This window comes from Punica granatum, chromosome 4 (genome assembly GCF_007655135.1).
Source record: "Punica granatum isolate Tunisia-2019 chromosome 4, ASM765513v2, whole genome shotgun sequence".
NCBI lineage: Eukaryota > Viridiplantae > Streptophyta > Magnoliopsida > Myrtales > Lythraceae > Punica > Punica granatum.
Window position 1 is genome coordinate 14,506,178 of NC_045130.1, and position 25,857 is coordinate 14,532,034.

The window sequence follows — 25,857 nt, forward strand, 5'->3', positions numbered from 1 at the left end:
TTCTTCGGTTTTCCCGTCTTATATATGCAACGTGTTGTAACGCCTTTTCCTGGTGAAATTCCGAACTCCCGTTCCTTAAGCGGATATTGCAATAATGTTCTTTAGTCTTGTTTCCTCTTGGTCTGTTCCATTTTCTTGCCATAACTTAAAGCAGGGGGCAGGGCACAAATCTCTGTGGAGGTCATAACAATAGACAATGCTCTGTGCTCCCTCTCTTTGTAATACGCCGCCTGGTGAAACTATAGTATGGTCTGAGCTTGGAAGTTATTGTCGATCAGAAGCTGTGAAGATGACAAGCAAGTGAGTTCATCTTGTCGTACGTGTGATCGCCCATAGCTGTGCCTACATATATTGACAGATGCAGCCAACAGAATGGAGCTTGCGAATGGGAATGGCTCGTGTGGACCTGCGATTTTGGCAGCTGGAGTAGCTCCAAATCAAAGAGTCAAAATCCGTCTCCCATTGATTCCCGGTATCGAAATGACTTGACTATTGTACTGTGGTATCTATCATATGGCGGTGCAATTCTATGTCCTGTCTATGTTTCTCCCATACTAGCCCATACTTCTATCAGATTAGACAACAAGGAAACCGATCAAAAGGTTTACATTTATCTTACCCTTTAAATGGATCGGTCTGCAACAAGCCGTTCAATTGCCTGGCCTGCCTGGCCTCTAGTTCGTCTACACGAACAATTACTTGCCAAGAGATACTCCACGTGAGCCTAGGAACTCCGGTCTACAATCACCAAGACGATCGGAGCTTCAAGGACACAACAAGGGAGTCGGGTGGTCAAGGGCAAGAGACAAGCCGAGGGATGGCCTTGGTTGGCCGTGGCTAGCCTCGGCTTGGGGTGGTCGACGACAACCTAGGGTTTGCTCTAAGACCGGCCGTCTCTCTCTCTCACTTGACGGCTTGCTTGATTGATTTCTCATTTAGGTTAAATGCAAGATGACTATATCCTTATATACTCTTGAATAAACCTAAGGACTAAATAATAATCAATAATTAATCTTCATTAATTATTTAATCACCATTATGTTCTTGTAGTTTAAGTTATCTAATAGAGTAGACTATTATTGTCACCCTTCACTTATTAAATTGCCACCACTTTTGTCACTGACATATTTTTGCAACCAATTGGCCCTTAACGTTTCCATTCCGTCTAACATTTATACCTTTCCATGACGGAAAAGTGACATGGCATATAACACCGTCCATAAATTTTCCGTCACAGAGGTTAACGAAATATACAATTATGATATTCCTAACATAAATGACACCTACCAGCACATCATGATAATCCTAACAATGATGAATGAATAATTAATATACCCCGGTGAACCAATGACTATACATTATATGTATGCCTGTCCCTTTACTACATAATCCCGATCTAATTAGAGTCACGGTGAATGTCAAACTCTATAGCCCATCATACGAATCTCTGATTTCCATTCCTAGATCGATATGACTTAAAACATAAACTCTTTCCTATTTATGCTCAACTGCCTTGGCTAAGGACTACTTAATCCAAAATCGAACTCATATTTGTAGGATCATTTCCCCGCTTACTCAGGTTAATAAATCCCATCTTGATAGGTCACATATCTCCATATACAACGAACTATGACCACACCTGCCGGATACCCATGCAGAGCACAAGCATATAGGCAGTAGTAAATCTTAATCGCCTATATATGAGGTAGTCGTGCCATCTCAAGTCTAAGGACTACATACAACATCATAGTCTAGATAATGTTCATTGACAATAGTAAAGATAACATGTGAACAATATCTCCACGTCACGTTCAACCCACTTATCACATAAAGTGTCCACGTATCTGCCTGGCAACCGTCGTCAGATAGCATGAGACTCACTATTCCATCTTCATTAGTATCTTTATACTAATCATAGATACAGACAAATGTGACGATATATCCGGAGAGATAATGCCGAATAGATTGTGAACAGTTTAAAGATATTCATACTGACATACTCCGTTACTTATATTCTTAACTCTATAAGAATGAAGCATTTATAAAATATCTTATTGACTTTATTTTAATAAACATAGTCAATATATGAATAATAAAATAAATTTTATTACCATAAAATGAATTATCTGAACACATAAACTAGCTTTCAGGCATATCACTAATATCAACTGCTTCCTCCCTCTCTCTTTCCCTTAGCAGAAAGCAAAATAATGGAAATGGGCACTGAACTCTCTAAGGCCTCCTTGCTCTGGTTAGTTGGTCGAGGGGATTCTCTCTGGTTAGTTGGTCCGATGTTTGTGTTCCTGGACCAGTTGGATTCTCTCTAGTTGGTTGGTCCGATGTTTGTGTTCCAGGACCGAGTGATTTGGTCGACAGATATTTCACCCACTTCGCCCTCCTCTTTCGGTGTTTCTTACTCTTTCTATCGGGAAAAGGCACAGTGGACAGGCTCCGAATGACGTATGTTTCCATAACTGTATGTCGATCAGGAGAGAGGCGCAGGAGTCTCATCCAAATGGTTTATCTAGGTCGTTCAACCGTTTTAGTTGCTACTGATGGAAGTTTGATCAAACATGTGATCAAGAGTCCAATGTTCCAATTGGACAAACTTTTGAAACAAACTTTATGAAACATCGGCTGATACGTTCATGGTTGAACACAAAAGTTCAAATATTGCATCGCAGGGGTAGCAAGGTCGCTACTACTGTTGTCCACTTTTACTATCGTAAAAACTTTACCAAACATCAACAAAAAAAAAAAAGATCATTGGTTCCCGTATATATATAGTTATTAGGCATATCTATATATAAAATTGTGGTTCTTCAATAAATTTATTTCTTTGATCGAGTGATGTGTTACCGATATTCATCGCTCTCAACCTTTGGAATGCTTGGAAGTCGAGAATTAGATCTATCCACGGAGACAAAGGAGACGGTTGAATGTCCTTGTTCTTTTGTCTAATTTGGTTCACCATGTTTGCCTTTTTACTTCTCCGTCCTTTCCATTTTTTCTCACAAAAGGCTTTCGATGGCAAACAACGAGGCAATCACCAGAAGGTCGATGTTCTTCGGGGCATCTCTATACCGGATCTCCTTTTCATGGTATGAGAACGTCAAAATTGTTCGTGAAATTCACAGTGATGGTATATAATTCTCGAGAACTCTTGAGCACGTCTTGTGGCGCGGGCACCACTGGTATGTATTTCCTAACAACAACGAAAGAGCCCGCTACGATCTAGCCATATTTCCATTTAGAGATCTTCAAGACTGTTCCATAAGAATCTACCTTTGGCATTGAACTATAGTATACAAGACTTTGGCCCAGTACATGTCACCAAGTTGCCTGGTCGACCAATATTATTTTCATCGACTTTGGAATATCCATTAAACCAAGTACCAACAAGTTCGCCGGGCTTCAGCCCAATAATTCACCCAAAAAAAAAAAAAGTACCAGCAAGTTCGGAGTTCATTTTTTTTTTCTCCCCACGACCAATCCTTATTAATAGGCCAGCAAAATCAATAGGATATACGTCGTATCCCCTGATTTCAATTTGACAGATACAATGTCGTTGTACACCCACCATTGAATTTGGTCACCTACTTTTCCTTTCGAGTTCATTGTCGTGGACTCATTTGCCTCCAGAAGATCAAACTCGCTAATTAAGATGCGTAGATGCGTACACGAACTATGTAGTTCAGTGCTTCGGAAGCATCGATGATTTATATGCCTCATACGTGCTTAAATCTTTCGGCCTGATCAATCGTTTCGGTGCCCGACATAGCTAGAGTGACGGCAAGATGAGGGCTGTAATTTGGCATCTGCTACAGTGGTGTGTAGACGAGGTTGGAAGTCCTATTTATGGAAGGACGCATTCCAAAGAAGGATGGAAGTCTTATCCTGATTCGATAATTTGCTTTTCCATTACTTTCTATTAGGAGTAATCGCTGCTGGCATCATCGAAAATACACGGCAAATATAGACCAATCTATCCGTATCTATATCTATCTCGAAAGGAACCACAAATTAGCTTATATAAGAAGAATGAAACTCGATGTGTCATTTAGATCCATCGCTTGTGCTTTCGGGAGGTGTTGTCTCCACGGAACCACCGGTCCCATCCTGCATCGGCTGGGCCTCGCGTCCTGCCTCAGCCATAGCGCAAAGAACAAATATCCGATGATTAGCACATCGAACCTAAAATGACTTCCAATCCATCGACCCGACTGTTGTATGCAATAGAAGGGAAGAGGAGCCTTACACTGGAAGCAGGGGATCTGGGTTGGACTCGACACTCGGGATCAGTCTGCGCGAAACATACGGAAACAATTGCAGCAGTTAGTAAACATCGATATAACGTCCAATGTCTAATCTAATCACGTTAAAAGCCTATAGTTTCAAGCTTTGCTTTTGCCGGGATTTATTCGTTTCGCCAATTCGCACTCTCCAGTTCCGTAATCCGTCTCAAACATGCCCATCCCCGACAACGGAAAGATCAATAAGTTTTCTCAGATAACATGGTCTTATGGAGATTCCGGATCACAACGTACTGCTGAAACAGACAGGCCAATGCGACCCAACGGGTCATTAAAACTCCGATTCATTTCCGTCGGCATTTCGGGCCAAACTGAGACAGATTTTCGGTCTACAGAGCCGAAAATTAAAGGATGAAAGATTTTTTTTTTGGTGACAACTCACTCTCTGCAGACAATGGAGGATTCACCGATGGTCTCGAGCTGTTCCAGCTCTTCCTGCAGGGAGGAAACAGAGAGAGAGAAAAGCCCATTTCAGACATTCCAATTGATCCTTCGGAAATATCAATGATGAAGTCAACGATTCGGGTCAGAGGGAGATGCGACTGACTGACTGACCTGAAGGGCTTTGATCTGGTTATGGAGGTGGGTGATGGAGGCGGCTAGCCTGTGCCGACCGACGAAACTGGAGGCGGGGGGCTCTGTTCTCGGGAGGTGGGCGGCCCCTTCTGCTCTCTTCGCTACCTCACCCGCAGCCATTGATGGCTCCCCTTGGCGCTCCTCCGCCATTGGGGAGAAGTTTGAGCTTGAGCAGAGGGAAGAAAACGGGGGACAGAGAGAGAGAGAGAAGAGAGAGAGAAACTGAGACAGACAATGGTACATGGACCAAACGTGGAGATATGATTAAGAAGGAAACAATATCGTATTTGTATGTATGTAGTCTTCAGTTAAGATTGATACAGTTAACCGAACCAATTACAGTTAAAAATATATATACTTCTTGTTGTTGAATGTCATTGCGTGTAGTCGGAAGCGACAAGTAAGAATAGTTGGATATGGTCGCCGTTCTACTAGATTGACTCTGGATTAGATATTTCTAAAATTTCGGAAGAATTTTAATTTTATTTTTCAATTTTAGAATATGACAGATAACTATATTCATATATACTCAAAGTAAGGGGGGCCGAAGTGGGCTAGTGAGGGGAATTGAGAATGGAATTGTCAATAATGGCTAGAGGAGATTGTCCCTTCCAAAGAAATAAGTTAATGAATAAATTACCTATCAAAAACAGTTAATGAATAAATCAGTTGTCAAAGTGGCAACAGTGTCATCCTTACGTGAACGCAGACGACTGCATATACAGAAGGTAATGGCGGTTTATTTTCAGAGATAAAATTATAAAAATTTTAATTTTAACTTTAACTTAATTCACTACATAATAAAAATACATATTTTTTAAGTAAAAAATTTTAATTTTAATTTTAATTTAACATACTACATGATATTTTGTCCTTTTTCACAATTAAAAATAAAATTACTTTAACTTTTAAACCAAAATACACGGTAAGAATTCTGCACAGTTGGTCGAAACAGTTCATCTTGTCTATTTCTATCTGTTAATAAATGATGTGCGTAGTAAAGTTGACAAAGAGCGTTCCATATTTCGGGTTAGAAGAAGCAAACTTGATGATGGGTTGTTGAGATAATAATGTTCTTTCCTATCGGAGGGGCAGGACAGACCAATTCAGCTGCCAGTTTTATGTCACGAAGATGTATCATCGTGCTCAGCAGTAGGTTCATCGGTCACGTTTGGTTACTGTTTTAGGACGGTTAACCTTCAGCAAATCGCCGCACTTTTATGTGTTGATCATCTAGAAATGAGATTTTACCGCGAGGAAAGCTTGATGATGAGGCTGAGGTTGTCGTAGCCCACAACAAAAATACTTGTTACGAATTAACCAATATATCTAGCGTCTATTCTGGCTGATGATGTGCCTTAAACAGTAGTGTTCTTATCGACAAGGGAGTGGATCGTCGTGCTGTGCCTGCTTAGTCCGATGGTGCCGGAGAAGACATTGAAGTTCTCCATGGATCTCCGATGTGGTCTCCAAGTTGCCCCGGAGCTCCTTTTCCAGTCCCGCATCCCTGAAAGCGTAAGTCCCCATTCTTGCAGTTTGTTGTTTTTGACTATGATCGATTATTGCCTTTAGGACCTGATATAATTCATGGTCAGCCCAGCCGGCCTGAGGTTCTTTCGTTGAGTTAGCGAGCTCCGATTGGACCGATCGACCTAGCTAATGTTGGTGCAGCTTAGATATATGAACTACTAGCTTCTAAAGCCTGCGTTTTCCGCTGGATTTGCTTTAATTTTGGCTTTGTTTAAGAAACTTTTCAGTTTATAATTTTTCTAAAGTTTTATCACCCATTGTACATTTACATCAATGCTGCATCTTCTCTTGATTTGATAAATTAATAGGGCCGACTCCGAGCGTTGCCGCAGGCTGGAAAATTATCTTCCATTTTTTGATTAATCTTGATGGTTTGCAAATAATCAATACAGTGTATAAATGAAACTAATAATATATTCTCATATACTTGTGTAATCCTTGCTATAAATTAAAATCAAATATTTTTTTATTAACTATGAAATGACCTTTTCGTAAATCATCTTTTATATTTCTATTCTTTCGCAAAAAATTTTCTTCAACAAATATTCTATCTTAAAAAATTACTTTCTCACAATTTTAAATTAATATTCATTTTTTTAATTATTTTCACTATATAGATTGTGTTTACTATTGCTTACTACTTAGTGATTTATTTTTATTATAAAAATGAGGAGAAAAGTTTTCGAAATAGGAACTTTAACTTGTGTTATATGTGAACTTTTACTAATATAATAATATCTCTGATATATATATATCTATCTCAATATATCTACATAAAATCGTATATAATGCATTAAATAGGGTTAGACAAGCAAATGCCATAATAGTATAGGGTTAAAAGGGTAAATGCATAAATAAAATATTAGGGACCACCCTTAAATCCACATTATTGTACTTTTCCAGAAGGGAAATAAACAATAAATCCAAATAAAATATTAAGGTTGAAAATATTATTTTTATCTTTAAATATATACTTGAGTTTTTTTAAAAAAATCCTTTTTATATTTAAATACGCTTGAGAGTTTTTTTTTTCATAAAAAAGCTCTCTAATGCCTGCCTGACACAATCTCTTTTTTGAAACAAAGTTCAAAATCTCATCAAGCATATTACTCTGTAATATGTGTTCAAGTAATATATGTTAAACAGAAGAGTGAAACAGGGAAGAGGATTAAGAGCTTTCGTTGAATAATCTTTGTCAAAATCAAGACAATAAGATGTGAACAAATACGATATCGGAAAACTGTGTGTTTGGTTTTAGAGTTGAGTTTTGATTTAATTGAATTGTAATAATTGTGTTGTTGAATTATGAGAAAAAGTGTGAAAAAGTAATGAATAATTGAGAGAAAGTAATGATTATGTTGTTAAATTGTAATGAAAAAGTCTTTTTTACATAACATTTTTTCTATATCCCTATTATTATTATTATTATTATTATATTATTATTATTATTATTATTATTTATTATATTCATGCTTATTAAAAAAGAAAAGATAAAGAAACAAAAAACAAAAACATTAGGAAGGTCTTTGTTAAAGTCTCTAGATTTGCCATACTCGGAATAAGGTTAAATGTTTTTAGGGTATAAATTGCATTTTATCACATTTACTTAAGGAAAATAATTATTATGGGACACCTTCATAACTTAAATGGAACTTCATGACAAAAGTCTAACGGATCGTATATCCCATATATAAATTCAAAAATTTAATTTACAAAAGCCCGCGCAATGTGCGGGCCATATGACTTGTAGTGAAGTGTTTTGTACACGCACACTTATCTAATTCCCTCTTAATAAATAGCGATAGAACGGTAAGATTAAATTAGTTAAAGTATAATCTCATATTTAAATAAATTCAATGAAATTAAATATACCTTTATCAATCCCACCTAATCGATTAAAGGATTAGAGTATAAAGAGAAGTAAATTATGGTCAACAAATTAAATGGTTAACTATAATACTAATACTAAAAGATATTATTTAAAATAAAATAATAAATTCAAAATTTAAAATAAATTTGAGAGAGGTTGCAGTTGGGCGAGAAGCTTCCACTTACATATCATACGTGAAGCATAAGCCAAGCTACTAAGCTTGATGTCCAACTCCCTTGGGCACAGAAGAAGGATTGGCTAGACATACCTCGATCAACTCGTCAGCAGGAGAAGCACAGGGCGGAAGGAAGCTGATCCCTGGGAACCAATCCGATGAAGACCGGGTTCTCCTGCCTAATCTTCTCCGGTAACCTTCCTTCCCTACCAGCGGCAGAACCCACCTGATTACTCCCGGGTAGCACCCGACAGACCACTGTTCAGTCGGCATTTCCATGTTCATCGCTGCCCAAACAAGTTCCTTTCTCCGTATCCTCAGCCACTGCTACGACGCTCTCGAACACCCGCACCAGAGCCTGCTGAGCGGAGGACAACCCCCATTGGGCTCCAGTGCTCGCGCTAGAGCTCGGAATCGAACGTCAGTTCAAGTCGACGTTGGTCTCTTCCTTGGCTTCAATGGGTGCTGAGTGCGAGCATACGAGGATTACACGCTCCTCGCAGGAGGAACCAGAGGCAGGTTCGTCGAGGACGCGGATTTTGGCACCGGGGATGTCGCGCGGGACCTTGGCGGTCTCAGATGCCTGGCAGAGGATTCTAAACGAGGTTTCAGTGGGCTTAGTGGTGCTGGAGGCGGCCGCCGGAGCGAAGGAAGTCGAAGGGGCAGGTCCTGTCGGTGGTGGTGGTTTTTGGGGGAGACGGAGAGAGAAGCTAGAGATAGAGGAAAGGAGAGAGAGAAGAGAGAGGGGGTGGGAGAGAGCAAACACAAATTGAGTTGTTTTATTTTATTTTTATTTCTTTTATTATTTTGATTTTAATTAAAATTTGAATTTTTATTTTAAATTCAGTGCCACGTCGAATGTAATTTGGTAATTCATCAGCCACTTATGCGGAAGAGGAACAGTTGATGGAGCGTACATAATTGCAACCGATTCGAGTGTTCTGTACCAAATCTTAACAAATTTTTTTTTTTAATGAAAGTGTTACATTTTGCAAATTTTTTACATGCTCGGTGTAATTAATTCATTTTTTTAAATATGGTTTAATTGGCATATTTTCACAAGAGCCAATGAAAAATATATAACATATTATCAAGTACATCATAAATCAAGATTTTAAGCAATCATGTGGATTATTGTAATTTCTCTTAAAACAAGGTAATTCTGTATATACTTCTTTTTATATTTATATAATTTATATCCGAGAGAGAGTATGTCTTGATTATGTCTCCCCTTTTCCTAATTGTTTTTACAATTTTCAGTTTTCCTCATTTATCCAGTAATAGTATTGATATGATAAATTTATTAATACAAGAGATTAGTCAATATTTTAATTTATATTAACAATCGAATTTGATTTCTTATTTTACATTGATAAACTCAATCGTTTATCCCCAATTTTTGTAACCGGTAAGTAGCTTAACTCAGTACGTTTGTTTTCATACGATCCGTCAATCGAAAAACGGCCCGCGCTTCGGGAACAAAACCAACGGGAAGCAAATTGGATCAAACATGAAAGTTCAGGACACAAATGATTATTGGGATAAAGACAAAAACACCACTTATGTATTGTGGTCTGTACAAATCGCACCATATTCTTTTATTTATGATTAGCCCATGTGATTTGTTTCGTTAAACATAAAAAAAAATTACGACGTTAATTTTCTTTTCATTTTCATTCCTTAATCTTTAATCATTTAATCATTTTGGTTCTAAACTTTTTTTTTTCGGATGCAAAATCGGTAAGTTGAAAAGGAACCAACTTCACGCTGTAAGTCCCAACCCAACGCTCAAAGAGTCGAGTACTCCCTACAACACTACACAGTCTATTCAAGCTTGTAAAAAACGTCAGCAGCAGTAGCGCGAGCCTCCGGTCGCCGCCACCTTCACTCGCCGCCGGCCGACGGTCATCTCCGATCCCCAGTCGGCTCCCCCTCTCTCTATTAATCCCCGGGTGCCTCTGTGGTAATGCCCGTTAGGTGTAATTTACCCGCCGGTGCACCAAACAGGGCGTAGGAGAATGGATCAGCCGCAGCAGCGATCCAACTCGGCCTCTCGAGCCTACCAGTTCCACCCTGGCCGTGCCGCCATTATCGACCTGTTCAACCTCTACTTAGGAGTACTTCACTCTCTTCTCAGTTTACACCTTGTTGGTCTCCCTATTATTTTTATTCTGGCGATACTGATGCCCCAATTCCGTTCAATTTGCAGAGAAGTAGCCGACAAAAGACTGATGATTCCGCCAGAGAGCCTCCGTAAGTGTATTTCGACAAATAGCCAATTCATGGGTTTTTGTTAAAGTTAGCTTATCACAAGGTTTTTGTGAGTGTCTGACGTCCGAGCTTGCTCGTGTCATTTGAACTCGTTAATTCTAGTTTCCAAGTGGGGCAGAAGGTTTGAACTAGCATTCATCTGACCCAGTTTCCGCAAATTCAGTATGCGGACAGAATTTCTGGTTACTTCGAAGTTCACGCGGTACCGAGGAATACTTGCTTGACATTCTGGCCGCGTATGGGGCTGATCATTCATTAGAAATAATGCCGATGTTACTAACTGCGTCTTGCTTTATCTTTGTTGTAAAAGGGTTTTTTGCTGGGCTGGTTTGCATTAGTTGAGGCGCTTCAAGTCCAATTGTAAATTATATTGTGGTTGTTGAGAGGATGTCAGAGAGAAGAAAGATTAGATAAAAGATGCTCTATGAGACCTATATTTATTTTTCAGTAGGTGTTAGAGAGAGATGGTCATATTGTTATGGCTGAAGAAGAAAACTTTATGATTTGGCATTGAAATGACCTGCAGGAACAAGACTCAGAAGCGTGTGGTTGCATTAAACAGAGAACTTCCTCCTCGAAATGAGCAGTTCATCCTGGACTTCCAGCAACTTCTGGCCCAGTTTGGGGTAGGTTTTAGAATTTCCATTTAGGGGCAGATTTTCTTCCATTTATGCTAGTGGAACTCAACATTTCCTGTTGATCGCTTGCCATGAATTTTCAGGATCAAGATCAGTTGCGTGCTGTGACAGAATCAGTTTTCATATCTCTGGTTGTGCAGTGCAGTGGTCATGCACCACGGGCAGATTTTCTTCTCTTTGCACTGCAGAGCTTGTGCGGCATTGGTCACATCAACTGGGATACTCTTTTGCCGTCCCTTCTTTCATCGGTTTCGTCAGCTGAAATGTCAATGGGTCAAGCTAGTCAATCGATGCCCACTGTGTCATCCTCGGGTTTGCCGCAGTCTGGGACAATCCCGTCTTCCAATGCTATTCCGAATGCATCTAGTTTTCAACCTTCAAATCCTGCATCGCCTTTAACAGCAGCTCATGGCATAGGGTCTCCTACACAATCAATGATTGAACCATCATCTGGTGCTGCGATGTCACCTGTTAAATTACCTGATCAATCTATGACAAGAGTCCATTCATCTATCAGAGACAGTGCTATAAGCAGCCTGCGCCAGCTATGCTGCAAGATTATCTTGACCGGTCTTAAGTTTAATTTGAAACCTGCAACTCATGCTGAGATTTTCTCTCATATGCTGAATTGGCTGGTCAATTGGGATCAGAGGCAACAGGGTAGTGATGAGTCTGAGGGTACAAAGTTCTGGAGACCTGACAAAGCTCTAACTGAATGGCTGCACAATTGTTTAGATGTCATTTGGCTTTTGGTCGAGCAGGATAAATGCCGAATGCCTTTTTATGAGTTACTGCGTAGTGGGTTACAGTTCATAGAGAACATTCCGGATGATGAAGCCTTATTTACTCTCATCTTAGAGATACACAGGAGAAGGGACATGATGGCTATGCACATGCAGATGTTAGATCAGCACCTCCATTGCCCTACATTTGGAACGCAGAGAATACTATCCCTTACGGCTCCTAATATTTCAGGTGAAGCGGTTGGTAACCTAAGGTATTCACCAATTACATATCCAAGCGTACTTGGAGAGCCATTGCATGGAGAGGTGATTATTTTTCCTGGTACTCTATGTTAACAAAGTGAGTTTTACTGAGACAATGTAAAAGTGCCTTTTGGTATGATTTTTCCCACTTTAAGCAGTTATGCGGTTTTGATTATTAGAAGGCACTATATGAGTGATTGGAGAAATACCTGCTGTCGTTTATTTGTTCATTTAGGTTAATAATTTAGCCAATTTTATGGAGTGAATATCTTTTTCCTATTCATATTTTGCCTTTGCTTTGACTACTTTTATTTATTTAATGCTATGCGGAGTACTAGGTAGAGGGAATGGGTCATGATCAAATCATGGAAAAATTCCTGGTAAAGTATGGTTTTCAGCACCAGCCATAAATTTGGTCTGTGTCAGGTGGAATGCAGTATTGTCGCTGATAAACTACGCAAGGGGAAATGAAGATTATGCGAAAAGCTTTGCATGAATTTTTTTAACTATTATTGTATCACTATTGGAGATTTGTCTTTTTTTTTTTTTATTAATTTTAATGGTCAATTCAAGATCTCAAGTTTGTACCTCGGTTTTGGCCTCTTAACTATTTGCTTTTTATTCTTTTCACCCTAAATCTTGCCATTCTGTTCAATTCCATCTTTGTACTCAATCTTTGTAATCGCTTTTATCCCAATTTTAAATATCAGTAGCAGCTGGTCTCCTTTGTCACTTGCAATATCTGTAACATTTGTGTGTTGTAGTTGCTCGGTTTTTTAACTTGTACGGAAATTGTAGGCCTCTGAAATGCCACTCTAGGATCTTAAACTTTGTTCATCTTTTGTTTCTAAACATATATGTTTAGTTTACCTGCATAATTCCGAGTTGGGCCGATAATTGCCCTTATGTTGCTGTAATTCTCTCATATATGTCAACTTTTCTTTACAATGAGAAAGATCAGACGGGTTTTAATGGTCGTACCTTTTATTCCTGCTGAGAATTCCTATTTATTTATCTATTTCTAATTGTATAGGAGCTTGCAAGTTCGATTCAGAGGGGAAGTTTAGATTGGGAAAGAGCTTTGCGGTGTATAAGGCATGCTATTCGGACTACTCCATCACCCGACTGGTGGAAGCGTGTGCTTCTCGTGGCTCCTTTCAATAGACCTGCTGGGCAACCACCAACTGCTGGTGCAGTCTTCACTTCCGAAATGATTAGTGAGGCAACTATTTGCCGGATTATTGAGCTATTGAAGTTAACAAAATCAGGTAACACTTTCTCGTGCTTTCGTATCATTTTTTTTTTCATCTAAAATTGTCAGTATTTGGCCCATATTCTAGACTTTCTAGTTTTCCTTTTGGCTACCTCTTTTAACCTCACAGATGTATTCTGCTATAGTTTTGATATCCGATATTCCTCGATCTGTCATAATAGTTGTTGTTGTTGGAATATGCATTCGGCTTTTCATTGAAAATGCTGCAATTTGAGTCGGTATTTCGTCCGCCTTATGCTGAATAGATGAAGATTTAAAGTTATTAATATGTTGAAACCAATTCTTCACATTGTTCTTGGAATATGCGTTCAGCTCTTCATTGAAAGTGCTGCAGTTTGAGTTGGTATTTTATCCGTCTTGTGCTGAGGCAATATGCTGAATAGATGAAGATTTAAAATTGTTAATATGTTGAAACCAATTCTCTGCACTGTCTGATAGTAAAATTACAATGCTATTCAAATTTACTGCTTTCTCCTGTTAATATCGGTCTTGCTCTGACGTTCATTATGAGTAAAACTTTCCTAAGATTAATCTGGGTACCTAAAAATATGTTTATAGATTTTCTGAAAAGAAAACTGCAAGAATAATAACACGTAAAAAATTTGAAGAGTTCCAAGCTAACAATGTAGTTCATGTGGTGGCATGAAATGGCTGGAATTCACGTGACTTTATATGGCATTAGAGGCTTGGATTGCCTTGGAGTAAGCTTAATATAGGTTGAGATAGTTCGACCCTGTGGGGTACACGGAAATTTGAATGGAATAAATATCTCATCCTTCCACTCCATTTCATCATATTGTACTTCTCGTATGAGTTCAAAAGAGCATTCCATTTGGTGGGCATTCTTCCCTCAACTTGATAGAATGATTTTCCTTTGGAACATTTATAATGTGTTTGGTTTTAGAGTTGAGTTGAGTTGAATTTTGATTTTAATTGGTTCGTAATGATCGTGATGTAAAATTATGAGAAAAAGTGTGAAAAAGTAATGAATAGTTAAAAAAAAGTAATGATTGTATTGTTGAATTGTAGAAAAAGTAATGAATAGTTGAGAGAATTTATTATTAAAAATTAAATTGAATGGTTAAAAAAATTGAAGAAAAATGAAAAAGTGATAATTGTGTTGTTGACTTATGTTGTGTAGCGAGTAGAGTTAAAGTTAGAGTTAAAATCTTAAAACCGGATTTAGAAATCAAACAAGCCATTAATGTTCATTCCACCATTCTACTAAGTGTTATATAAGTTTCATAACCTAGTTTTAATTTCTTATATCTGAAAATGCATATATATAAATGACATTTTGGATTCATTCATATTCTCAAATTCAACCTTAAAATTACTTTTTTTCCTCAATATATAATGACATTTTACTATAGAAAATTCTTTATGTTCCTTCCTTTCCGTTCCATTCCCATGCACCAAACCTATCCCTATAGAATGTTGGTTGTTAATGGTTTTTCTATTATTATTTTATTTTTTACCTAGTTCTGCATAGTTTCATTTGTGTGATTGACCAGTTTGGACATTGCATATGCTAAGTAGCTAACATAGAAATGGAGATTAATTTATTCATGAATAAATAGAAATGAGAAATTTAAGTGAAGATTGGGAAACAAAAAACACTCGCAAACCTTTTCAATAAACTCAACTTATTGCAGTGATGAACATGTTCGTTATGTCCAGTAAAAAAATGGTTAGCGGAGTATTGCTGATGCTTCTATAGCCATTTATAATGATGCTCAATGGAGATAGCATGATATATAAGCTAATCATTTTATGAATTTTTCATTTGCAGAGCTGAACTGCTGGCAAGAGTGGCTTTCCTTTTCAGATATCTTCTTTTTCCTTGTGAAAAGTGGTTGCATTGATTTTGTTGATTTTGTGGACAAGTTGTTTATACACATTTCAGAAAGCGATCCTCATATTCTTCGCACAAATCATGTTACTTGGCTCCTCGCAGAAATTATTAGGGTGGAGCTTGTGATGACTGCATTGAGTACAGATGCAAGAAAGGTTAATTTTTCCCATTTCCCAGATAGCACTGTACATTTTATTTCCTTTTATATTATGGAGGCATTTTCCATATCTGAAACCACTATATTGTGGATGCATGTTGGACTCTCATGGCTTCTTGTTATCAGTAGGTTAAATATTCTGCTCAAACTGATGTATCTTATGTTCTGTATGCATAAAAGTTGGAGACGACAAGGAAGATATTGTCATTTCATCGAGAAGATAGAAATGCTGATCCCAATTCTGCTCAAAGCATCCTGCTTGATTTTGTAAGCAGTTGTCAGAATTTACAGATGCGGGCACTGAACACATCAACGAGGGAGTACTTGAATGGTGAACAACTTCAGAAAGGAAGACAAATTGATGAATGGTGGAAACAAGTGACAAAAGGTGGTATTTATATAGTCAAGTAGCAAATTCGAACTTATTCTAATACTATATAGTTTCTTTTGAAAATATTTGTTGAAGTCCTCAACATAATTCATGTTGTCTATCATCTGTCAACATCACAAGCTCTTTCACTTCTGTTTTCATTCTTTGATTCGATATCTTTGAGTAGAGATCTTGTCACTTTTTCTTGTAACAAGAATTATTACCATGGTTTACCCTGTAATTTTACCTCAGGTTGTGTTGGCTTATTATGAGTTGATGTAGTAATGGGTATCTTTAATCGATGACTGTTTTGATAGATTTAATTCTCTCTGTCATGCAGATGAATTTTCTTTCTTCTTCAGTAAATGTTGTTGTAGAGGGATTTGCATCCTCTGGGTGCTTTCTTTTTTAATACTAATGATCCGTTTACCAATTAAAAAAAGACCAGTATCTTTCGTCAAATCCTAGTTATACATCAGACGAAGCGAGAACTTCTGTAGGTAGATTATCTTTTTTTCTCTGGTCTCTTTTTTCAAAGAAATTTCCTATTTAGTTTTTTATGCGCGTGCATACATTAACCAAAACTACTCATCCTTGTGACCATCACTTTCACCAGTGGCATAGAGCTGATATACAGATATTGCTTGGAGATATTGCATGGCTTATTTGATTGGTTAAGCAGAAGTTTGAATGCCCGATCTCTTCAATATAATATGTAGCTTTAAGTAATATTAAATGTCTTTTTAAATCTTTGTGGCAGCATGGTGGTATAATTATTGATAATGATTTCAAATATTCTCTTCTTTCTTTAGCAAGAACCTTGTTGGAGCTACATCCATTGCATTTACTTGAGCATTTTCTATTTCTGCTTCCAGGTGATCGTATGATGGACTACATGACTATGGATGAGCGTTCTGTTGGGATGTTTTGGGTTGTATCTTACACCACGGCTCAAGCTGCTTCCGAAACAGTGATGAATTGGTTGTCCTCTGGTGGACATACAGATCAATTACCAGGATCTAATTTGCAGCCAAATGATAGGATAATGGTAATGAGAGAAGTAAGCCCCTTACCGATGTCCCTGATATCAGGATTTTCAATGAACCTGTGCTTGAAGTTGGCTCAACAGATGGAAGAATCTCTATTCTCCAGTCAGGTAGGACTAATTATGCATTTCTGTGCTTCCTATTTTTCTACTGTTATTCTGTATTAAACCAATCTCCTGTGCGATCACTGCTGTTAAAGGTGTATCTTAGATTCATCAAGCCATGAAATATTTGGCATAGTGAGTACACTAATTGGTCGGCACTTTGCGTGCTGATTATCTTGTCCTTTCTGCTGTGTTGACATCCTGTCTAGTTCTTGTTCTATGGTTTCTGATATGATAGTTCTCAGTTGAAACTTTTTTGAAGATTTTGTTCTTGCTGCTAAAACAGGTTGTGCCAAGCATTGCAATGGTTGAAACATATACTCGCTTGCTGCTCATTGCACCTCACTCGTTGTTTCGGTCACACATCAGTGTAAGTTTGTCCTTTCTTAATAGAAGGGATCTTCTGTAATAGGGTGGTCATTTCATGCACATTTGAAATCACAGACAACTCAACACATGAAAGTTACATAAGGAAAGATCCCTAAGTTTAGAAAATACTATACTGAGAGGATAAATTTGAAATGTTCAATGGCAGTGGCAAGGATCTTGTGCAGTATCTCTGAAAAGTATGCTGATCTTTGAAATCTTTTTGCCAACCGTCCTTTCGTTCTCTCTTCACATTATTCATAGTAAAAGGGGAGTTGCATTTTGTTGTCATCTACAAACGTGGTGGTCCATATTCATCATAATGTATGGTGACTTTAAAGTTATAGCAACATGAAGAAAGCGTCGCTAAGTTTGAAAATGTTGGGTAGATTCCTGGCATGAGTTTCCTGTTAGTCTTCAGAGCTTTCTTGTTCTCTAAAAGCGCAGAATAGTTTATTGCATCTTTTAACAATCCAATGCAGGACCTTCATCGTTTTTGTTTAGGAAGTAGCCAAAAGAAAGCATATATCAGCCCCAATTTCCCATACCTAAGTTTTCAGCTGAGGCCTATATTCTTAAATTGCATTGACTTTTCCTGAATCAAATTTTCTCTGATTATCGTAACACCTTTTCTTACCCATTACCTATACCATAAATCTTAAAACATTTTACAGCACTTGGCCCAGAGGAATCCTGCTTTGCTGAGCAAGCCTGGGGTCACTCTTTTGTTATTTGAGATTATCAACTATCGCCTGCTTCCTCTCTATAGGTAATTCTCTGGAGTTTATGCCATGACCTATAGTATGCATTTTTGAAATATACTATCACTTAGTGTTTTCCGGCCTTTTGTTGTTATACATTATAGTGGTTGAATAGTGATGCTGGAAATTGAGGAGAATAATTGAGATGTTATTTCCTGTAGGTACCAAGGGAAAACCAAAGCTTTGATGTATGATGTGACAAAAATTATTGCTGCTTTGAAGGGTAAACGAGGAGATCATCGTGTATTTAGATTAGCTGAGAACTTGTGCATGAATGTCATTTTCTCACTTAGAGATTTTTTCTCGGTGAAGAGGGAGGGTAAGGTAAATGCAGTTGTCTAAGATAAAAATCTTGATTTATTTCTTTGCTAGTATAATTAAGAATCTAAGATATTCTGGTTTTGTCTCATACTGTAGGGTCCAACTGAATTTACAGAGACACTGAATAGAGTAACAGTAATGACGCTTGCCATCCTGATCAAAACACGTGGAATTGCTGATGCTGATCACGTTATTTATGTACCAAACATGCTAGAGCAGATACTAGCAACAAGCCAACACACATGGTCGGAGAAAACATTACGCTACTTCCCACCAGTTCTTCGCGATGCCTTGGCAGCGCGGATCGATAAAAAGGCCCTTGTCATTCAAGCATGGCAGCAGGTTTGTTCCTGATGTTTTGCAAAAAAATTATGTTTGATTTCCTAATCTTTCACTTTTCTCTCAAATTCAATGCTTGATGTTGTATTCCCTTCAGTCAATTTTTTTTCCTCTGATTTTCACCATGCGTGTTTACGATTATTTTTTCCTGATGTGTTGCCATGTAATTGATCGATATCTGAGCAATTTTTTCATTAATTTTATTTAGAGCTTATGGAGAAAAAAGGTCCGCATACTTTTTTGCTAAATGTTCATTCTGTTTTTCAAAGCAAAAGAAATGTTTAATTTGTTTTGAGGGCATTCTAGTCGTTCTTCTAATCTTTCTACATGACTGGAAACTAAATCAGTAAAATGACATTCCACTTTGTCCAAAATATGTGATTCCAATTATCTTAGTAAATCTATGAACATCTTTCTAAGCTTTTCTATTAAACATTTCTCAGGCAGAAACAACTGTGATCAATCAATGCACTCAGCTTCTTTCCCCTTCAGCTGACCCTTCGTATGTAACAACTTATATCAGCCATAGTTTTCCTCAACATCGGCAGTATTTATGTGCTGGGGCATGGACTTTGATGCAAGGGCATCCTGAGAGCATTAACAGCACAAACCTGGTGAGACCTCTTGTAGATGAACTCTGGCATGGCAAATATTTAATTAATTCTGCATTAATAAATCCAAGCCCTTAAGAAGTCTTCCAATTAATCTCATGTTCCTTCTTTGATTTTTGATATAATTAATTTCTTGTTCTTTCTTTGATTTTGATTTAAGGTACGCGTGTTGAGGGAAGTCTCACCTGAGGAAGTGACCGCCAATATTTATACAATGGTGGATGTACTACTTCATAGCATTCAAGTGGAACGTCAGCGTGGGCATTTAATACAGGTTCATGGTTTATTCTGAAATTTTTCATAAAGTGGCATTGGAAACGGAATAGGTCCATTTTGCCCATTTGGTGCTGTTATTGTAGGATCTAAACCTTTTTCCATTTAGAAAAGAGAACATTTTTGGGTCACTTCTAGGTTTTCTTATACTTTCAGAGAAAGAAAAAAGAAAAACATAGCAATCATAATTAGAATACTATTGCGATCTTAAACTGTTAATGGATATCCTCATATTTTTCTAGGCTGAAATGAAAACCTCTCTCAGTTTATACTATTGAGGTAGAGTTGCCCTTCAGCCCACTAAACTATTAGGGGTATGGAGCATCCCTAGACTATTTTCGGCAACTTGTACATTTACTTCCTCAATTATAATTTGAGTCCCTGTGCCTTTAAAATTTCTATCAAAATTCATGGAAAATGATGCATTCATTGCGCTTCAAAAAAAAAAAAGGATTTCAGATTTTTTTTCAAAAAAGTACTTATTGCTGCTCAGCCACCCCCTTCCAGTTCCAGCCACCCCTCCATTACCGGAGGATGCGGCTGATGACGGTTGCATACGGCCAAGGCCAGACTGGTCAGTCACGAGTGAGAGACAGGATGACTGGATGAGTGAGACTGATCTGCGCCTAAAGCTTTCTCCCTCTCCCCCACTTTTTGTGTTTCTTTACTCAGTTTTCAGCTTTTCCCAGCTCAAGAGTACCTCATATAGGAAGCTCCATCAGATGTCTTTTCTAAGCTCACTGAAGCTTCACTCATTATCCCACTCTGAGCTGACCCCACTTTGAATTCAGCTCAGTAAGCTTTAGTTCTGCTAGTTTCTTGATGTTCTTTATGCATCTCACTCCTTTTGTGAGTGAGACCAACCCAGCCTCATTGATCACATCCTTTAAATGAAGGTAGGTGGTCAGACATGGGGTGCCCGTACGGTGATGGACTCCGCTTTTTCTTTTTGTTCATTTTCAATATAAATTTCATTGTACTTTTCCAATCACATGCAATGGACGTGGGACATGTTTGCAAAATTAAAGTTGATCTTGAGGGATTAAATGTTCCAAAAATTAGTTTTAAGGGTAAATGTTCCTTGCATCGATACTTTAGGGGGCTGACGGGTATTTTTCCCGACAAACTTATATCTCGGAGAATCGCCTGAAGCATTTTTCTAACTGAATGAAGAAACAGTTTGAAGATCAATTGCCATATGTATTTTATGATTTTAAGGACCATGACAGCTCTCTATTTTAATTCTTGCAGCTCCTCTTTCAGGATCTCTGACCCCTGTTTTCTCTTGTTAAATTCAGGACATTTTACTGAAAACCTGTGCCAACCTTGCATTTTTTATTTGGACAAGCGAGTTGCTCCCTTTGGACATCTTGCTACTGGCCCTCTCTGACCGCGACGATGATCCACATGCCTTAAGTATCGTGGTATGGTTCATAAAACATCTCTCTAGGTTTTTTTAATTAGAGATTTTTCAAGTCTCTTCTATTTATAATCTGTGATACAGCCATGAAACCAGTCATTTCCTCATCGAATATTTAGATCAATAAGCTGGATTGTCTGGCTGCTACCAGTTAGTCTTACTTGAGATGCCTCAGAACTATTTAAGTGTGTTTCAAGTTCAAGTTAACATCATGCCTAAAGCTAGGAAGCTTTCCATTCTTCTGGCATCTGCTACTGCACGATATAGATGCAAGAATCAACAAATCTTTCCTCCCCTTGATAATACTGATAAATTTGTGCTTCTATGAAAATTGGGCTCCAGATTAGTCTCCTTGACAGACAAGAACTTCAACAGAGAGTGAAATTATATTGTTTGAATTGTGGACCTCCCGAGCATTGGCTTCGGACTACACCTTTCAAGCGTATGGAGTTACAAAAGGCTCTAGGGAATCATCTCTCGTGGAAGGATAGGTAATAATATCCTATATAAAATAGCAATTTATTATGTAAATCACATGATTGACCTTTCTATATCATCACGAAGCATTTATCTGGGGCTGTATCTTTAACACTCATTCTCTAGTTAAGGAGAGGAGAGGAGTAAAAGGAGAGGAAATTGTCTTCCTTGTTTGTTAGTTATTGGAATCATGTTAAATCAAGTAGGATGTAAACTTTGTTAGAATATAGCCTCCAAATTCCCTGTTCTGAGGATGGAAAAGCGTCTTCATAATTCCTTCCTCTAGCTAAATTGACGAATAATCTTGTAATCTATTATCACTAAATCTGTACTGTTTCAATAATTTGAAACTTCATTAAGACCATCATACCCTGCAAAAATCAACGAACTGATTGGATTACCAATTAATTCAAATACTGAGACTTTCTTTGAATTTCATATGGAGCAAATTAGATGTCAATCCTAGTTTCCAGGAATTTGCAACCTCTTGGTTCTTTTTTTATTGCTATTTGACTGTTTGTCAACCTCTTGCTCAGCAGCTAGAAACTGGCTTAGTTCTTATACACATATCATGCATATACACTTCGCATGCATGAGCTATCGTAATAATTCATCTGTTGACAAACTCTTGATGCCAGGTATCCTCCCTTCTTTGATGACATAGCAGCACGGTTGCTTGCGGTGTTCCCCCTTATCATTTACAGACTTATCGAAAATGATGCCATTGATAGCACTGAGCGACTCTTGACGATCTATTCTCAATTTCTAGCTTATCATCCTTTTAGATATTCTTTTGTCCGGGATATACTTGCATACTTCTATGGTCACCTTCCAGGAAAGCTCATAGTTCGCATACTCAGTATACTTGATGCTCAGAAGGTGGCAAAGGTCTCTGTCTATATTCGCTCCACAGAAAACAATTCTTTCAACATAGAAGACTCATTATTGACATGTGATCATCTGATATTTCAGATCCCATTCTCAGAAGTGTTCCAGCAGCTGATCAGCGCGACGAATCCCATTTGCCCACCTCTAGACTATTTTGCAACTCTCTTGCTGGAGCTGGTAAACAATGTAATACCTCCACTGAATAGTAACACAGTTCGTCCTCCTCCGCGTACCCAAACTCCACCGACAAACCAAGTACACACTTCAACGGAGATTCTAAAGGCATTCTACCAGATTCAGGATCCCGGAACATACACCCAGTTAATTCTCGAAACTTCGGTGATAGAGATCCTCTCTCTCCCTGTTCCCGCTTCCCAGATTGTATCATCTCTTGTCCAAATCATTGTTAACATACAACCCACACTAATTCAATCCAACAACCTTCGTGGTGCTCCAAATAGCATCGGAGGGCAAGGTTCAGTTCTACCAACTTCTCCGTCGGGAGGAAGCACAGATTCCTTAAGTGCAAGCAGATCATCTCCTTCAGCTAATACTTCAAACTTTGTTTGGCGGAGTGGTTACACAAGTGAACAACTGTCTTGCCTGTTGATTCAAGCTTGTGGGCTCTTGTTGTCTCAGCTGCCCGCCGACTTTCATGTGCAGCTCTATATACAGGCATCTCAGATAATAAAAGACAGTTGGTGGCTTACTGATGGGAAGAGATCACGTGGGGAGCTGGACTCTGCTGTTAAGTACGCCTTGTTGGATCCTTCGTGGGCTGCTCAGGACAACACCTCGACAGCTATAAGTATGCAATTAGTTTTCTTCATTGCTGTCAAATTTTCTCGTAAATGCTATTATATTGAAGCTAGAGGCTATGGCAGATTGAATTGGGGCACTTCTTAAGTTTAACCAAGTATCGGGCAATATGCTAATTGCATACTTGAGGAAGAACTGGGTTTCAGAACAGTTTGAGAAGTAGTTTTCTGGTTCAATAATTGAAAGCTTTAAAGATTAAGATTTAAAAATCATAGAAGAACCATCTTATGAGTTGGTGAATCTGTTTGCATCCCTAGTGCTTACAATCTATGTAATGTGATGGTCAGGTAACATTATTGCGCTACTGCACTCTTTCTTTAGCAATCTTCCACAAGAATGGCTGGAAGGGACCCATGTCATCATAAAGAATCTCAGGCCGGTCACATCTGTTGCAATGCTGAGAATAGCATTCCGTATAATGGGCCCTCTGCTCCCTAGACTTGCCAATGCTCACTCACTCTTTACCAAGGTGAATAGATTTCTTATTTTTTGTTGATCTTAGATTTTGATGCATGATCTCTATGCTATGAGGACTGGGACAGTTTCGGTTTCTGTTATTATTTCTTGGTTTGGTTACTGCAGAAAGATTACGGGAAAGATATAGAGGCGATAACTCATTTCAGAACTTGAATATCCTTATTAATGTAAGCGTGCCGGGGATTGAAGTGCATTGAATTTTGATAACATAAAAAAAATAAAAAACCAAGCCCGGGCTTTTAGTTTTTGTCACACTTAATGACGCAACATGTTTATCTTAAGTTTTAAACTTCTTGTTATATCTGTGCTAAATTTATTGATCTAATCGCTGCTGTAATTTGACTCCAGACACTCTCGGTCCTATTAAGTGTACTGGTGGATGTTTTCGGCAAGAACACTCAGCCACCGACCCCAATTGAAGCATCAGAGATAGCCGATCTCATTGATTTTCTGTAAGTACTATTTTTCACTCTTGTTATGCTAAAGCCCATCCAACAACATTTTGTTGAGTATCATTGACTAGCTATTGCCACAGGCATCATGTCGTGCACTATGAAGGACAGGGCGGTCCCGTACAGCCCAGTAGCAGGCCCAAGCCTGACATTTTGGCTCTCTTTGCTACCTTATCTGAGAGTATACGGCCAGACGTGCAGCACCTTCTCTCCCATCTAAAACCTGACGTGAATTCCTCCATATACGCGGCAACTTATCCCAAAATCCCCCATAATCGTCTGCAGTAGTCGTGTCGAAGGTACATATTTATCTGTGCTGATATTAGGTTGACTTATGGACCCTGTCAACGATAACTAATTGTGCTCGGTGATCACCACTTAACTGGTTGTTCACAAACACATATGATTCTAGGATTGTACATAGAACGTAGTTAATTAGGATGATTATTGTTGATTAGCTAAATTTACTTCCCCCGTTCACTCGGGGAACACCTCAGTACAATTCCTAGTTACCTAAACTTGCAATTATCTGTCTCTGTGTATTTGTCCTCTCCTGATTCCATCGCTGACTTGATGTAAATTAGCAAAAATTCTTTTAGTGAGTTTCTTGAATCGGTTTTTCTTTTGGGATGACTCTTTAATCCTTATATGAGTTGGTGGCTCCAGGCATTTTATACCCGGAGACATCATGCCCTACGTGCCGAAGTTCCAGTGCTTGTGCGTGTAGAGGTTACATGATCCGAAAGTATTTTGCAGCAGCACTTGCAAAAGGCCTTGGGCTTAGGGAAACAAACAAAGGCAAACTTAGGGCAAAGGCAGACAGAGGGACCTTTTTTCCAAGAATAGAAAAGTAGAGGGACCAGCAGTGCAAATTTGGTGAACATTGGTTCACTTGTGCAAGTTCAGATAGACAGATTCTTTGGCCCTCGCATATATAAACTGCTCAGAATGATACCTTATCATTTGATCCCTCAGAGAGTTCGGAGTCTACGGACCAGAGCTCGAGCAATGCTCTGTGACGTTCCTTTTTCACGGGCCAATTTTTTCTGTGCCAAGCATTGGCACCTTGCCCTTGTCCATGATATCTTCTCATGATAGGTCAAGGGTGTACCTCGTGAATATCTCGTTCTGGGCATAACTAGCTTCCTTTCATCTCAGACTTGCCTAATCATAGATGGCGGATTCACATATTGAATGGTACCCTTCTTGTATTGAGTTTTGAGAGCAATTATGTGGTATCAGGTCCAAGCGGAGTCTCGACTCTGTTATTACTAGATATACAAATCGCCTCCTCGCTCTCAATAGACTAGTGTTGGTTGTTGCAGGCTCGAGTTTGAGGTCGCAATTTAATAGAAACCGAACGAACAACAGTTCCTTCCAAATATCTAAGTCCTGTGAGGTACATATACCCAACCAAGTTGTACCTGAACGATTATGTGGTTCGTTGGTGGTTGCCATTGTTAGATCATTTCTCGAGCGTTGTTATATG

General features: G+C 38.5%; 2 protein-coding genes across 3 annotated transcripts; one reads left to right on the forward strand and one right to left on the reverse strand.

Moving 5' to 3' along the window:
* Positions 1-3,881: 3,881 nt before the first annotated feature.
* LOC116206177 (guanine nucleotide-binding protein subunit gamma 2-like) lies at positions 3,882-5,164 on the reverse strand. The gene is made up of 4 exons (XM_031538976.1): positions 4,869-5,164; positions 4,696-4,748; positions 4,259-4,303; positions 3,882-4,142 (listed from the first exon to the last, which is right to left on the reverse strand). Exons 1-4 carry the CDS (start codon positions 5,130-5,132, stop codon positions 4,061-4,063), a joined length of 444 nt encoding a protein of 147 aa, XP_031394836.1. The 5' UTR covers positions 5,133-5,164; the 3' UTR covers positions 3,882-4,060.
* Positions 5,165-10,236: 5,072 nt separating this feature from the next.
* On the forward strand, positions 10,237-25,583 carry LOC116203678 (mediator of RNA polymerase II transcription subunit 23-like). 2 transcript variants are annotated; one of them, XM_031535538.1, is made up of 22 exons: positions 10,237-10,581; positions 10,674-10,717; positions 11,262-11,361; positions 11,457-12,422; positions 13,393-13,627; positions 15,425-15,642; positions 15,825-16,032; positions 16,890-17,170; positions 17,451-17,534; positions 18,205-18,299; positions 18,453-18,615; positions 18,709-18,954; positions 19,395-19,565; positions 19,723-19,836; positions 21,134-21,259; positions 21,598-21,746; positions 22,371-22,620; positions 22,705-23,428; positions 23,727-23,908; positions 24,265-24,368; positions 24,452-24,667; positions 25,035-25,583. In XM_031535538.1, the coding sequence occupies exons 1-21, from the start codon at positions 10,483-10,485 to the stop codon at positions 24,654-24,656; spliced, it is 4,764 nt and encodes a 1,587-aa protein (XP_031391398.1). In that variant the 5' UTR covers positions 10,237-10,482; the 3' UTR covers positions 24,657-24,667; positions 25,035-25,583. The 2 variants fall into 2 exon arrangements, with proteins under 2 accessions (XP_031391398.1, XP_031391397.1); XM_031535537.1 differs by lacking the exon at positions 25,035-25,583 and having other exon boundaries at positions 24,452-24,993.
* The last annotated feature ends 274 nt before the right edge of the window (positions 25,584-25,857 follow it).

Excerpts from the sequence above, each read along its gene's own strand:
- LOC116206177 (XM_031538976.1), bottom strand. The coding sequence starts at position 5,132 with ATGTACCATTGTCTGTCTCAGTTTCTCTCTCTCTTCTCTCTCTCTCTC. Across the intron at positions 4,304-4,695 it reads TCCTCCATTGTCTGCAGAGA|ACTGATCCCGAGTGTCGAGT; the intron begins GTGAGTTGTCAC and ends TGTTTCGCGCAG. Across the intron at positions 4,143-4,258 it reads CCAGATCCCCTGCTTCCAGT|GACGCGAGGCCCAGCCGATG; the intron begins GTAAGGCTCCTC and ends TGGCTGAGGCAG.
- LOC116203678 (XM_031535538.1), top strand. The coding sequence starts at position 10,483 with ATGGATCAGCCGCAGCAGCGATCCAACTCGGCCTCTCGAGCCTACCAG. Across the intron at positions 10,582-10,673 it reads TGTTCAACCTCTACTTAGGA|AGAAGTAGCCGACAAAAGAC; the intron begins GTACTTCACTCT and ends TTCAATTTGCAG. Across the intron at positions 22,621-22,704 it reads ATGCTCAGAAGGTGGCAAAG|ATCCCATTCTCAGAAGTGTT; the intron begins GTCTCTGTCTAT and ends CTGATATTTCAG.